This window comes from Lepus europaeus, chromosome 10, assembly GCF_033115175.1.
Source record: "Lepus europaeus isolate LE1 chromosome 10, mLepTim1.pri, whole genome shotgun sequence".
In the NCBI taxonomy this organism is placed as follows: Eukaryota; Metazoa; Chordata; class Mammalia; order Lagomorpha; family Leporidae; genus Lepus; species Lepus europaeus.
In genome coordinates this window covers 52465704-52481581 of record NC_084836.1, presented here as the reverse complement: position 1 = coordinate 52481581, position 15878 = coordinate 52465704, and the positions used below count along the sequence as shown (strand labels likewise).

The 15878-nt window shown below is 40.6% G+C and overlaps 1 protein-coding gene across 3 annotated transcripts in view; it reads left to right on the top strand.

The window, feature by feature from the left end:
* NUP107 (nucleoporin 107) overlaps window positions 1-15574 on the top strand; it is a 41044-nt gene extending 25470 nt beyond the window's left edge. Inside the window, exons 13-26 of one of the 3 annotated variants that reach the window (XM_062203271.1) lie at window positions 250-309; window positions 924-1069; window positions 1168-1216; window positions 3175-3244; window positions 3532-3650; window positions 4738-4776; window positions 5682-5832; window positions 6157-6269; window positions 6850-6952; window positions 7417-7577; window positions 8282-8407; window positions 10135-10248; window positions 14458-14625; window positions 15277-15574. In XM_062203271.1, the coding sequence (XP_062059255.1) occupies window positions 250-309; window positions 924-1069; window positions 1168-1216; window positions 3175-3244; window positions 3532-3650; window positions 4738-4776; window positions 5682-5832; window positions 6157-6269; window positions 6850-6952; window positions 7417-7577; window positions 8282-8407; window positions 10135-10248; window positions 14458-14625; window positions 15277-15384 (1527 nt within the window). In that variant the 3' untranslated portion in view covers window positions 15385-15574. Of the gene's footprint in view, window positions 1-249; window positions 310-923; window positions 1070-1167; window positions 1217-3174; window positions 3245-3531; window positions 3651-4737; window positions 4777-5681; window positions 5833-6156; window positions 6270-6849; window positions 6953-7416; window positions 7578-8281; window positions 8408-9851; window positions 9924-10134; window positions 10249-14457; window positions 14626-15276 lie in introns of those variants that run through there. The other 2 variants (XM_062203269.1, XM_062203270.1) reach the window with 2 other exon arrangements.
* Window positions 15575-15878: the final 304 nt, after the last annotated feature.

Sequence of the window (15878 nt, the reverse complement as noted above, 5' to 3'; positions counted from 1 at the left end):
CCATTAGAATTTGATCCATTTTCAGTCTATATTTGAAATATAAATGTTTGGCTTTTGCCTGAAAACTTTAGTATTGATTATTTCATCAAACTAAGAAGTCCTTCCTTATCACTCTACTAGGTCTTTAACTAAAGTTAGAAACTATGAGGTGAATAGCTTCAGACTAGAAGAGATTCACAGAATTCTAGATGATCTGGAAAACTGGCACGCTAAGAGAAACTTGCAAATTTGCTTATCTTTGTGTTCTAGGAGCTTTTTAATAGATATGAGAGAGCAATTTATGCAGCTTTAAGTGGGAATCTCAAACAGGTATGAACCTATTTAATATCCAGTTTTTTCCTATGAAATAAAGACAGTTATATGAAATATTCTAATAATTGTGTGTAGCAAATCTCATAAGCTGAGCTGCTTTCTAAGGGCGGTAGTGACAGAAGGAATCATGAATTAGGACTTGCACTGCTCTAACTGCTGTTCTCTCATGCAAGCACGATGTTTCAGTTAATTCAACAAGACTTTAAGAGTTGTGCATTTAATTGGAATACATGTTTCCTGATGACTTATCCAGAAATATAAGGCACAGTGACTTCTTGAAGTGTATGTGTGTGTGTCTGAAAACTCCCACGATCTTCTGCATTTCACAGCTGTTTGGGGGATGCTATAATAATCTATTGAAATGCTATGTTTTATCTGCCTAGTGAATTGATACTATTGTGTGAATCTGGTATGGAAAAAAAACCATAACAGCTCAGATGAGTTAGAAGATATACTTTGGGAGGAAAAGGGTTATTCAGCATTATTTTTTTTTAAAGCACAACATTTAATATCACTGTAAAGTTGGCATTATGGTCCATATAATGGGTAATTGCTTTTCCTTTCTTTTTTGTTGAATACGTTGTTGTGCGTCTATTTGAAATACAACAAAGCTTCTTCCCGTCTGTGACACCTGGGAAGACACAGTGTGGGCCTACTTCCGGGTGATGGTGGACAGCCTGGTTGAACAGGAGATCCGGACGTCAGTAGTAACTCTGGATGAAACTGAAGAACTCCCTAGAGAATATTTAGAAACAAAGTGAGTGGTGATTTGTAATTTGCTCCTTTCAGTGTTAATTTTGGAGCCTTTCCTCGTATTATTAATTTCATTCTCTCTTTTCTATTTTTCTTTCAAAGTTGGACCTTAGAAAAGATTTTTGAAGAACTTCAAGCTACTGATAAAAAGGTAAATGTTAATACCAACATGTTACAGATAGGTGCATAAGGAAAGAGCACCTGTTATGCTGTTGTGCTCGGTAGCTGAAAGGAAAAAATGGGGAATTTTATTCTGCCCTCCTTTCTTTTCCTTGCTACAGCAACAAGGTGGCATTCCTTGAAAGGAAGAAACTTAATTACATAAATGACACATCTTTTCTGTTTCTTTGTGTTAGAATTGGTTTCCTCCAAATACATGCATGTAAGCTACATTTAATCCTTTCCTTTTGAAAATTTAAGATAATGAGAAATTAACAAAATTTCTTCCCAGATCTAAAAATAATCTAATGTCTCTTTGAAATACTACTCCTTTAAATATGTTATGACTAAAGTAATCCCATATATCCTTTTTTTTTTTCCTTTTTTTTTTAAGATTTATTTATTTACTTGCATTTCAGAGTTAAACAGAGAGAGAAGGCAATGCAGAGAGAGAGAGGTCTCTATCCACTGGTTCACTCCCCAGATGGCCGCAACCGCCGGAGCTGCACTGATCCAAAGCCAGAAGCTTCTTCTAGGTCTCCTACGTGGGTGCAGGGCCCAAGGACTTGGGCCATCTTCCACTGCTTTCCCAGGCCATAGCAGAGAACTGGATAGGAAGTGGAGCAGCCAGGTGTTGAACCGGCGCACATATGGGATGCCAGCACTACAAGGGGCGGCTTTACTCACTACGCCACAGTGCTTGACCCCCATATATCCTTGTAACAATAGAATAATCCAAAAATATAAGTAAAACCTTTGTAGCTTCTTCCCATCCCCTTTTGAAGGCCATTCTCAGTGCCCTGAGGTGATAAAACTTACTGATATATATATATATATACACACACATATATATACACATATATACATATATATAATATATATCTTCCTCCATGATCTTGCAAATATATGTCAATAATATAGATTTAGGTTTTTTGATTTTTTTTTTCCCAGTGGAAGAAAACAAAACTAGATCCCTGCTTCATGCCATTTAACTAAAATAAATGTAAAAAAAATACTGGAAGAGAACTTAAGACTATTAGGTAAAAAATAAAATAGATTTGACCTCCCTCCAAAACCCAGTTGCTTTAAAATTTTTTTTTAAGTCAGCTTGCAGGATTCTTATAAATGGCTCACCCTGCTCTGTAGCTGACCTCTGTTTTGTTACTCTTCATGCCATGTGCAGAAGAGAGCACCTGAAAAGTATTTTCCAGTAATGCTGCTCATGCAGAAAGAAGCTAATAGTTTATTTTACTTAAGCAGGAACATGGAGTGCAAAAGTAAATGGGAATTAAATTGAAAGAATAAAAGTTTAATCATTCACAGAGCTTAAATTGTTATATATCATAGTTCTCTACTTTCAAAGGTACTATTCAAGGGGCTGGTGCTGTGGCGTAGTGGGTTAAGCTGCTGCCTGTAGCACCAGCATTCCACTTGGGCACCAGTTGAGTCCCAGCTTCTCCACTTCTGACCAGCTCCCTGCTAATGTGCCTTGGAAAGAAGGGGAAGATGGTCCAGGTGCTTGGGTCCCTGCTCCCTGTGGGAGACCTGGAAGAAGCTCCTGGCTCTCGGCTTCCGCCTGGCCCAGCCCTGGTCATTGTGGCCATTTGGGGAGTAAACCAGCAGGTGGAAGTCCCTCTCTGTCTGTAAATCTGTGTTTCAAATAAATAAATCTTTAAATAAATAAATAAAATAAGTCTTAAAAGATTTTGTTCAATCCTGGATTTATATGCTTGACTATATTTTAGAGGCAGTATACTTTTCATACTTTATTTTGATCTTCCTAAGGCCTTTTGATCTTCCTAAGGCCTTTCATTTTTCAACTTTTTCTTTATATATATATATATATATATATATTCCTTCAAAAGTTTTACACTTTTAGTTTAACCATGAGTACATACTACAGCATAACCAGTGGAAGATTTATGGAAAATGTGAACAAATATTTTTCAGAGAGTTCTGGAAGAGAATCAAGAACATTATCATATAGTTCAAAGATTCCTTATTCTGGGAGATATTGATGGTAAGATACAGTTCTATTTTACTTTATCTTTATTCTTCATTTTCTTATAGTAATTTTTACAAGAAACTTATCAAAGCATACCTCAACTGACTACATCTTTTAAGGTTTATAAATATCAGCCTATAACACAGTTTACTTTCAGAGAGTGTAGAGTGTATTATTATGGCTGTTTACAATGAGAGTGAATTAAAAGCACTTACAAGGGTGGAGGTAAATGTTTTGGTGATGTTTATCTCTTTCTTTTGGTTATATTCATCTTGTTGAGTCTTTGCTTTGATGGCCTTTAGGTTTGATGGACGAGTTTAGCAAATGGCTTTCTAAAAACAGAAACAATCTGCCTGGACACCTCCTCCGCTTCATGACCCACCTCATTTTGTTTTTCCGGACTCTGGGACTACAGACCAAAGTAAGTCAAGATGAACGGTTTACGCTTCTGTGCAATGTCAGCGGGATCTACCTGTCCTCAGGAAAACACACTGCTTTTTGATTGTTCTTTTCCAGAAATGGTGATGAGTAGTCAGAAGGCTTCCAAATAGTCTCATCTGGTCCCTGAGTATCTCACTGTGGGTGGCCCTTGTAGGGTTCCAGTTTGTGGCTGCAGAATCCTGATGGTTACTTGTTTTTTTTTAATTAATTAATTTATTTTTTGACAGGCAGAGTGGACAGTGAGAGAGAGACAGAGAGAAAGGTCTTCCTTTGCCGTTGGTTCACCCTCCAATGGCTGCCGCGGCCGGCGCGCTGCAGCCGGCACACTGCGCTGATCCGAAGGCAGGAGCCAGGTGCTTCTCCTGGTCTCCCATGGGGTGCAGGGCCCAAGCACTTGGGCCATCCTCCACTGCACTCCCGGGCCATAGCAGAGAGCGGGCCTGGAAGAGGGGCAACCAGGACAGAATCCGGCACCCTGACCAGGACTAGAACCTGGTGTGCTGGCGCCCCTAGGCGGAGGATTAGCCTGTTGAGCCATGGCGCTGGCCGGTTACTCGGTTTTTAATAAATCTATTGACTATCCTCACCAGTGCCCAATTTTAAATCAACCAGTGGAGCTAACCAAATCAGACTGAACTCTGTGAGATTTATAGTCTTTGTTTATTTGCTCTGTGTTTCCTTTTTTGTTTGATAATGTCTTGTTCAAAGTACACATGTAGGAGCTGAGTGATACACTAGTTGAAATTTGAGCTTTAGAGTTAGAATCCTGAGTTCACAGCCTTAGTTTGCAACTTCTAGTTGTGCAATTCTGGGTAAACTGAACCTCCGAGTGTTAATTTCTTCCTCTGTAAAATGTGAACATTAATAGTAATGACCCACAGAGAGTTAGGATAAAGTTAAATCGGTAGTATGAACTTGCTAAACTGAGCCTGGTGTATCATTGTTGCTCAATGATAAATATTAAAATTATTAGATCTTTTAATTGCAGATTTTTAATGAAATTTTATTGCTGGTTCATATAAGTATTATGGTTTGTAATTGAATTATGTCTTTTTTTCCCTGTGAAGGAAGAAGTTTCTATTGAAGTTTTGAAGACATATATACAGGTAACTTTGAGACAACAACGTAATTCCTTTTTTACTAGTTTAATAAAAACAAATATCAGAATGATACTGTTTTAATATCCAGTGATAGGAAAGTCATCAGAATTCATCATGAGATCTTTTTTTTTTTTTTTTGGACAGGCAGAGTTAGACAGTGAGTCAGAGAGACAGAGAGAAAGGTCTTCCTTCCGTTGGTTCACACCCCAAATGGCCACTAAGGTTGGTGCGCTGCGCCGATCCAAATCCAGGAGCCAGGAGCTTCTCCTGGTCTTCCATGCAAGTGCAAGGCCCAAGCACTTGGGCCATCCTCCACTGCCTTCCCGGGCCACAGCAGAGAGCTGGACTGGAAGAGGAGCAACTGGGACAGAACCAGCGCCCCAACCGGGACTAGAACCCAGGGTGCCTGTGCCTCAGGCAGAGGATTAGCCAAGTGAGCCACGGCGCTGGCCAGAGAGATCTTTTAATTATCATAATTTTTTTTCAATTTAAAATTTTTCTGGGGTAGACATGCAGTGTAGCAGTTAGGACAACATTGACAGGGGAGCCCACATCCCGTATCAGAGTGGCTAGGTTCAAGTCCCCGCTCCGTTCTGATTCCAGCTTACAGCTTATGCATACCTTGGGAGGTAGCAAGTGATATCTTTGTTACTTGAGTCCCTGTCACCCATGTGGGAGACCTAGATTGAGTTCCTGGCTCCTGGCGTTAGCCTGGTCCAGCCAGTGGACCATGAGGAACTGAAATTTAAAGTAACTTAAAAATATATAAATAAATAAGGTGATTTTTGATCAGTAGCACAAATCCAAGTCTGCATGAATCTCTCCTAAATATATTTGGAATTTTTGTAAAGCACTACTGATCCTAGAACTTTTTTATTATTGATCTATTGTGATCTTTTTCTATTTTTTAGCTTTTAATAAACGAGAAGCATACAAATCTCATAGCATTTTACACTTGTCACTTGCCTCAAGACCTAGCTGTTGCCCAGTATGCATTATTTTTGGAAGGTGTTACAGAATTTGAACAGCGACACCATTGCCTGGAGCTGGCTAAAGAAGCAGGTAAAGCGATTGAGAAATTCTTCTATCAGTCATTGGACGCAGATCTTCATTTTCACTACAGTAACGTTTGTCCTTTGAGTTGTAAACCTTATTTCTCTTGATGCAGGGGGGAAGGGGGGAAGGAATGAAATTTTCAACAAGGGTCTCTTAGGAATGAAGAAGCTATCCTGCAACACATGTACATATCTTTTAATTTTGACATCTTCTTTCATAATGTCTTCCTGTGTTACATATTTTTAAAGAATTGCTATCAGTTCAGAGAATATTGGTATCAGTGATTACTTAATTAATCTTTTTTTTTTGTCTCTTCAATAAATTCCTCAGATTTGGATGTTGCAGCAATCACAAAAACTGTTGTAGAGAATATTCGAAAGAAAGATGACGGTGAGTTCAGTCATCATGACCTGGCTCCAGCCCTGGATACTGGCACCACTGAGGTAATTTGATTGTGTAACTCCTTATCATCCTTTGTGTGGGTCTGAGGTGAACTTCTGCCTTAAAATACACTGATCTCTTTATTGTTAAAGAATGTTTGTCAGCCCAGCTCTTCTAAATTATAAAAATTGGCAGTAAATGTTAAGGTCTTACATAAGAGATTACTTGCGGTGGTATCATGTTAAAGGAAGCTTCATTAATAGAAAAAAAAACATGAGTGCTGGCTTTTTGTTCAGCAGGTTATTTGATTAATCACTAATGCTTATGAAGCTTCTATTTTCAGAAATAAATAGTTAAATCTAAGAAAGAAAGAAATTTTAGAATAACACTTAAAAGAATCACAAGACTAAATTGGTGCTGTGTACAGAATGTAATTCCAGATTCATAATCCAATAAGCTTTTCCTATAATTTGAAAACTACTAAATATGAAAATAAACTAAGGAAAGCTGCATTCTTTTGTGATTTTGTATAATTTAGTAGAAAGTGATACTGGAAGTGCAGATGTTAGTTAACTCTACTAGTTTGCAGAACATTTTTAAAAAAGACAAAGCCCATGATTTTCTTTTCCTTTAAATGCATAGGAGGACCGCTTAAAGATTGATGTAATTGACTGGTTGGTGTTTGACCCAGCACAGAGAGCAGAAGCTCTAAAACAAGGCAATGCAATAATGAGAAAATTTTTGGGTATGCTGTGTTTCTATATTCTTTCTTAATGTTTTTGTTCAAATCCATATGCTCTTGATTTTTTAGTTGTTTTTTTTTTGTTGTTGTTTATCTTTGATTCTTCCAGTTGAAGGGGGCGTGGAGAAAACCAGGTGTTATGAAATACAACATATTTAACAGTGAATTTCCATTATCCTAATCAGTTTTGCATATAACCTCAAGGCTATCAGACTTTAAAGATTATGATTGCTTTCCATATGGTAGAAAAGGATGTGAAAGTAACTGCGTTTAATATATCCTTTGTGTTACTATCACATCGAAATACTGGGGGAAAAGAAAGATCATTGATACCTTTAGGAGAAGTATTTGGGACTTGAAGTGGTCACAGCTCACAGCAAAAGTTGTAAACCAGTAATTTGACTCCTTTATAAACTATTAAATGGAAGTCCATAATGTTTACTGAAAATTGTGTATCTTTTTCATAGCATCAAAAAAGCACGAGGCTGCAAAAGAAGTATTTGTGAAAATTCCTCAGGATTCCATAGCAGAAATCTATAATCAATGGGAGGAACAAGGAATGGACAGTCCACTTCCTGCTGAAGATGATAATGCTATCAGGGAACATTTGTGTATTAGAGCTTATTTGGTAAGATGGTAAAACCACAGACGTGCCTGTCTTCGGGATGATTTCTCTGATTCACGCCTAGAGTTGGAAGTTTTTTTCCAGAAGTGGTGATTGATTCATCTTCTCTCCCTTGTGGCTGTGCTCATGATGAAATGGTGACCTTATCTTCAGTAGCATGATTCTCTAATCAGTGCACAACGATCAAGATCATCTGACACTGTAAATAGTGTGTGTGATGTCAGGAACTTATGTTTTCTTAAGAATCTATGAATGCGTGTCTCAACTTTAATATTTCTGCTTTGGGTAATAACTGAGAAAAGCAAGATATTCTAGATTTATTATGACAAATAATAGCGTACCCATTCAAATAAATGGTCACAGTGGGCGTGGTAGAATGGCTAACTTTGTGGACAGCATTCACCCTTGTCTTCCTGGCTAATAAAGAAGTTAGAAAGTAAACATGCACACACCACAGAATGATAATGTCAAGGTATGTGTTATGATCAAGGTGCTAAAATAGGAGGTGCCAGAAAATACAGTATGTAATTTGAGGTTGTTTGTGACCTACCAAAACATTTACAGTGATTTTGTGTGTGTGTAAAAAAAAAAAAAATTGAAATTTTATTTCTTGATACTATAAAATTATTTTTAAGAACCAAAACTTAAAAGCTTTATTGAATAGTAAAACTGAAAACTTTATGGTTTCTTTTTTTTTTTACTTTTAGGAGGCCCACGAAACCTTTAATGAGTGGTTCAAGCATATGAATTCAGCGCCTCAGAAACCTACTTTGATACCGCAATCAACTTTTACTGAGAAAGTGGCTCATGAACACAAAGAAAAGAAATATGAAGTAAGTTGAGTGAATCTACAATGTACCTATTGCATCTTTTCGTTTTTTAAAAAAATTATTTGTGGGAGCCAGTGCTGTGGCATAGTGGGCTAAGCCTCTGGCCTGCAGCTCCAGCATCCCATATCAGCACCATTTCTAGTCCCGGCTGCTCCTTTTCCGATCCAGCTCTCTGCTATGGCCTGGGAAAGCAGTAGAACATGGCCCAAGTCCTTAGGCCCCTGCACCCACATGGGAGACCCTAAAGAAGCTTCTGGCTCCTGGCTTTGGATCTGCCTAGCTCCAGCCATTTCAGCTATTTGGGGAGTGAACCAATGATGGAAGACCTCTCTCTGTCAATAACTCTACCTTTCAAATAAATAAACAAAAAATCTTTAAAAAAAAAACTTTTTTGTGTGTATTTGAGAGGCGGAGAGAGATCCCAATAGGGGAAGAGCGATAGTTCCCACCTGCTGGTTGACTCCTCCAAATGCCCACATTGACCAGTCAGGGCTGGGCCAAGGCCAAAACTGAAAGACAGGATCTCAATCCAAGTCTCTCACAGGATGGCAGGACTTAACCACTTAAGACAACATTCTGCCTCACAATGTCTATTTTAGCAGGAAACTGGAGTCAGGAATGGAATCCAAATAGTCTGATATGCAACACAGGTGTTTTAATCAGAATCCAACTGCTGGACCTAATGCATACCTTCCTATTGTATCTTATTACTGGCGCCGGCTCTGTGGTCAGGCCATGCCACTGTGCCAGCATCCCATATAGGTGCCAGTTCTAGTCCCGGCTGCGCTACTTTGGATCCAGCACTCTGCTATGTGGCCTGGGAAAGCAGTAGAAGATGGCCCAAGTCCTTGGGACCCTGCACCCATGTGGGAGACCTGGGGAAGGCTCCTGGCTCCTGGCTCCTGGCTCCTGGCTTCAGATTGGCTCAGCTTAGGCTGTTGCAGCCATTTGGGGAGTGAACCATCGGATGGAAGACCCTCTATCTCTGTCTCTCTGCCTCTGCTTCCCTGTAACTCTGCCTTTCAAAATAAATAAATAAATAAATAAATCTTTAAAGATAAGTTTGTTACTGGGGCCAGAATTGTGATATAGTGGATTAAGCCACAGCCTGTGATGCCAGCATCCCATATTGACACTGACTTGTGTCCCAGCTCCTCCACTTCCCATCCAGATCCCTGCCAATCGCCTGGGAAAGGGAGTGGAAGATGGTCCAATTGCTTGGGGCCCTGACTCCTATGTGGGAGACCTAGAAGAAGCTCTTGGCTTTGATCTGGCCCAACCCCTGCCATTGCTGCCATTTGGGGAGTAAATCAGTGATGGAAGATCTCTCTCTAGCTCTAGATCTCTCTGTGTAATTCTGCCTTTGAAATAAATTAAGTCTTTTTTAAAAATGTATGTTACTAATGTAAAGAGGTCAGTTCTTCAGCAACTATGTTTCTGTTAACAGGTAACCTTCTATTGATGTTCCACTTTGAAAACAGCCATCTGTTTGTTTTTCTGTAGGTAATTAATCAATCTTGAAAATACTTTCAGACAGCATTAGCAATCATTTACAAAGTTAACATTTTAGTGTTTTATTTAACTCAGTCTGTTGATACTTATTTTTATGTTTGGCTGACTGAAATGACAACTTGACTGATGTTCCATATGTGTATTCCTGTCTTTAATTTACAAATGCATTATTAATTAGATTCTGCCCATTATGTGTCTGCCTTATGTTTGTTTTGCAGATGGATTATAATATTTGGAAAGGACATTTGGATGCCCTAACTGCTGATGTGAAAGAGAAGATGTATAACGTCTTGTTATTTGTTGATGGAGGGTGGATGGTAGACGTCAGGGAGGTAAGCTTTGTGTATTGTTCATCACAAAAACACAGCAGAACCGCTGAGTCTTCTTTTTCAGATGTTCTGTCTCTGAATAGGATCAGCTGCAGATTTTATGTAGCCTTTGTAGTTACGACAATAGGAATATTTGATTCTTGGATAAAATGTTACTTCACATCTAATATGTTCACACAGGATACTAAGTCTAAATATTTTAAAATTCTAGACCTAAAATTTTGACTGTATTTAGACATAAGAAGATAAGTCATGTGTGTGTGTGTGTGTTCGTGTATGTGTGTGTGGAGAGAGAAACAGTGGCTGTCTCTGCCAGACTGTCCATTTAAATGACCTAGGGAGCATTAAAAAAGAAAAGAAAAGAAAAGAAAAGAAAAGAAAAGAAAAGAAAAGAAGGCTTCTTTAAAAGATTTTGGTTTAATCTGCCTGAGGTAGGGCTGGGATTCATTTTAATCGCTTGAAATGTTTTAAGTGTAGCTGCATTGAGAACCAGTTACAAAGGTATTAAATACCAGCAGAAAAGCACAAATCAGGTGTTTTCTTAGATCAGGAAAAGAGAAGATTCCTTCTACCTAGAGGGGGTTCAGACAGAATACGTGAAAGATGTAGCATTTGGGTAGATTTGGATGGGCTGAGTTGGGCGAGGAAGGATCCTGCAGGTAATAATCACAGGAGGCCTGAGCACAAGTAGCTCCACTTGCCTCTGCAGACAGACATCCCCCACACAGTTTTCTTTTACCATTGCCCATCTTGATTCCTGCCAGGGAAACCTGGAAACGTGGGGCTCTTGGGTATTTGGCATGTTAGTTTGTACCGGGGCCATCCACTGCTGCCTTCCCAAGAGCAGTAGCAGGGAGCGGATGGGAACAGAACAGCCGGGCCCCCAACAGACGCTCTGAGAGGGGACACCAGCATCACAGGCAGCAGCTTAACTCACTGTGCCACCGTGTATGCCCCAGTCACCTACAGTTTTCCAACTTTGTTAAATATGAGTATTAAACCAAGCAAACGTCATTAAAATATGAGGGGTCTTCAAGAAGTTCACTGAACTTATTTACTTCCATTTGAAGTGCCCTTGCATCCTTATCATTTGTTCAAATAAATATTTTCTGGATTAGTTTTGAAGAAACAATTGACACTGAATATTGATTTTTTATTTTTATTTTTTATTTTTTGACAGGCAGAGTGGACAGTGAGAGAGAGACAGAGAGAAAGGTCTTCCTTTTTGCCGTTGGTTCACCCTCCAATGGCTGCCGTGGTAGCGCGCTGCGGCCGGCGCACCGCGCTGATCCGATGGCAGGAGCCAGGTGCTTCTCCTGGTCTCCCATGGGGTGCAGGACCCAAGCACTTGGGCCATCCTCCACTGCACTCCCTGGCCACAGCAGAGAGCTGGCCTGGAAGAGGGGCAACCGGGACAGGATCGGTGCCCCGACCGGGACTAGAACCCGGTGTGCCGGCGCCACAAGGCGGAGGATTAGCCTAGTGAGCTGCGGCGCCGGCCAAATATTGATTTTTTTAAAAAGATTTATTTATTTGAAAGACATCCCATTCAGCTGCTTTCCCAAGTGCATTAGCAAGGAGCTGGATCGGAAGCAGAGCAGCCAGGACACAAACCAGCACTCTATATTGGGACACAGCTGTTGTAACCCACTGTGTCATAATGCCAATCTCTCTTCTTTTAAAAAGAAAACAAATAAGAGGCAGAGAGAAACAGCAGAAACTGTCTATCTACTGAATCACTCCTCAAATTCCCACAGTGACTTGGGCTGGGCTGGGCTAAAGCTAGTGGCTGGGATCTCAATCAATCCAGGTCTCCTACATAGGTAACAGGGACCCAACTGTTTGAGCCATCACTGCTGCCTTCCAGCGTCTACATTATCAGGAAACTGGAGTCAGGAAGTGAACCCAGGCATTCCGATGTGAGACATGAGTGTCTCAACCGCTAAGGCAAACACCTGGCTCCGCCATAGTTCTGTTCTTGACATAGAAGCCCACACAGAGTTTTCTTTTACCATCGCCCATCTCGATTCCTGCCGTTCTCCCCACACAGCCTTCTGAACCTCTTGCTGTTCTCTCTCTGCTTAGCATACTCCATCTGTAAGTGCGTGGGTGGCTCTCTTCTTTCAGCAGTCTAGTCAAATGTGGGAGGCCAGCCACCCTGTCTTCTATGTATATAAACACACCTGTCACTTGCTGTCTTCTTGTCCTGCAGTCACGTTCTTCATAGCACTTAGATCAGTACTTTCTGTATGTCCAGCCTTGTTCGAATGCCACCCTCAAGAAGGAAGCGATCTTGGTTTCTTCATTTCTGTGATCCTGGTACTTGAAATAATGCCAAGCACCTTAGGTTTCCAGTAAGGCTTTGGAGGAACGGTTCCTCATTGCTGGGATGAACACGTTGTCTTCAGATTCGGGATTCCGGTAGTACCAGCATAGGTCAACTGCTGTGACTGCGTGTGGCTTAATGAGTGCTTCTCACGCAGAAGGCCTTATGTATTCCTGCTGGGTAGAATTTTATGTATGTGCAGGCCGTTTCAGAGCTTTTGTTCATTCAAATGAGAAAAAAAAATCTGAGATTCCATCAGAGAAGCTCATTCCCTGTTTCTCGTGGCAAATTGCTGGGCCCATCAGGCAGAATTCTGGGTGGTTGATAGCAGCCAGACTGCTGGAATGAGAATCATTGTGATTATGCTGCAGGGCACCCTGATACTGTAACAGCAGCAGCATTAGGAGGAGCAAGTGACACAATCTAGCCTGTGAGATGAGATCATTAACAGGCGATAGGGAGTCTAAGGGCCAAGGGCACTTAGTGTGCTCGCCCACTCCTGAGATCAGTCTGTGGTTACATCTCTGTCTAGCAAAATGGCCATTATTTTTGTTCTGATTTTTGCTGTAGTGATATCTAGTCTCTTATCCCTTTTATGCATGTTTTTATTCTACATGAGCAAGTTTATTAGAAACACAAGTTTGGAAGCATTTTATTTTCATGATTACACTGTGCTCTCTATGGTATACTTTGTTCATCTTCAGGCCTTTTTGCTATAAAATCCTGTTCTCTACAGCCCATGATTGAAGCTCTGCCTTATAAAACCCTGTTTTATTCTTTCTTTTCTTTTCTTTTTTTTTTTTTTTTTTGACAGGCAGAGTTAGAGAGAGAGAAAGGTCTTCCTTCCATTGGTTCACCTTCTAATGGCCGCTAAGGTCGGTGCGCTGCGCCGATCCAAAGCCAGGAGCCAGGTGCTTCTCGTGGTTTCCCATGTGGGAGCAGGGCCCAAGCACTTGGGCCATCCTCCACTGCCTTCCTGGGCCATAGCAGAGAACTGGACAGGAAGAGGAGCAACCGGGACAGAACTGGTGCCCCAACCGAGACTAGAACCTGGAGTGCCAGTGCCACAGGCGGAGGATTAGCCTAATGATCCACGGCACCAGCCCTCTTTATTTTTTAAGATTTATTTATTTATTTGAAAAGCAGAGCTACAAAGGGGCAGAGAGAAGGAGAGGTCTTCCATCTGCTGGTTCACTCTCCAAATGGCCACAACGGCCAGAGCTGAGCTGATCCAAAGCCAGGATCCAGGAGCTTCTTCCGGGTCTCCCACGTGGGTGCAGGGTCCCAAGGACTTGGACCATCTTCTACTGCTTTCCCAGGCCATAGCAGAGAGCTGGATTGGAAGTGGAGCAGCCGGCTCTCGACCAGCACCCATATGGGATGCCAGCTCTGCAGGCAGTGGCTTTACTCAATACGCCATAGTGCCAGCTCCTGTTTTATTCTTAACAGGCATGAAACACTTTAGAAAAATGTCTCAGCTTCTGCCTGTTTTGGTTTAGATTCAGGAAAGTTGTCCCTCAGTGTCCTTTGGGGACTGGATTCAGGACCCCCTGCAGATACCTAAGTCCACAGATTCTCATATCCCTTATTCCATAAAACAGTACAGTATTTGCATCTAACCCAAAACGTCTTCCTGTAAACTTTATGTTATCTCTATATTCTTATAACCCTAATAGAAGTGCTCTGTAATTGTTACATGGGGATACGACAAGGAGAGAAATGTGTCTGTGTTCAATAGTATTTTTTCCCTGAATATGTTCAGTCTCCAGTTGGTTAAAACCACAGCTTTGGATCCCATGGACATGGAGGGGGCTGACTTAGACTTGCCGCTTTATCAGGCTGCTTTGGCTTGTGGTCGTTGAAGTGGCTGCTTGGTGTCTGTGTAGGATGCCGAGGAAGACCATGAAAGAACGCATCAGATGGCTTTGCTGAGAAAGCTCTGCCTGCCCATGCTGTGCTTTCTGCTGCACACCATCCTGCACAGCACCGGCCAGCACCAGGAGTGCCTGCAGCTAGCCGATATGGTGTCCTCTGAGCGCCACAAACTGTATCTGGTAAGGGCTGGAGCGCGTGAGTCTGAAACTGTGCTGATTCCACACTCTCCTCCGCTTTGTGAGGATGTGTTTGCGTTTTTCAGTTGCTGAAGGTAGTGCTCCAGTTTTAATGTTTGTGTCTTATTTCTCTGAAACATGTATATGCATTCAGCAGAAGCTAGAAGTTCTTTGATTTTTTAAAGTTTTTATTTCTTTCTTTGTTTGAAAGGCAAAAGGACAGAGAGAGAGAAAGAGATATCTTCCATCTGCTGGTTCACTCCCCAAGTATCTGCAGTAACCAGAGCTGGGCCAGGATTCTGGAATTCCATGTGGGTCTCCCATGTGGGTGGCAGGGACCCAAGAACTTAGTGGTCCGTCATCTGCTTCCTCCCAGGCACATTAGCAGGAGGAAGCCTGATTGAAAGCAGAGGAGCCAGGACTCAGGCCGACACTCCCAGATGGAATCCTGGTGTCCTAAGCTGTGGCTTACCCACTGCACCGGAACACCCACCTAGACGTTATAGACCGAGAGAAATAGTCCCTCAGCTTCTCTAACTGATGAGGCTGTGGTCACAAAATCCTTCAAAAGGAACTTCTTGTATGAAGCTAGTAATTGATTAGGTAACTACAAGTTCATATTTTCATCATTACTTTTTTCTCTTTTAAAATCAGGTATTTTCTAAGGAAGAACTAAGGAAATTGCTGCAGAAGTTAAGGGAATCCTCGCTGATGCTTCTTGACCAGGGGCTTGATCCTCTAGGATATGAAATTCAGTCGTAATTCATCCAAGCTTTGTATGCCTACTAATTTCCAGGGTGAATGGGGAGGTTTTTTATATATATGTTAAAATATACATATTTGTAATTACAGGATTTTCTTTTGCATCATTCTGGGAAAAAATGTAAAATTTAGACATTTGAATTTTGTATTTTTCAGAATACTATGGTAACACTTTGAAAATTTAATGTATTATATCAGTATTTCCCTAATTGTTTTTTTTAATAAAAGCATATAAAAATTAATATATTCTGATCTTACAAATTCAAGAATTGTCTATTATGTAATAGGGAAATTAAATTTCTTGTGTTTTTTTTGCTATAATTTTAAGTACACTGGTATCTTAAAATTATAAAGAAAATGGAAAGTAGATTCATTTTCAAGTTGGGTACATAATTTATCATAAAATTTAATATGAAATTAATCATAAAATTTTTAATTTTAAATATGGAAATTAAGATAAATGTGGCAAGAATGTTTTCAAAATAATACTATGC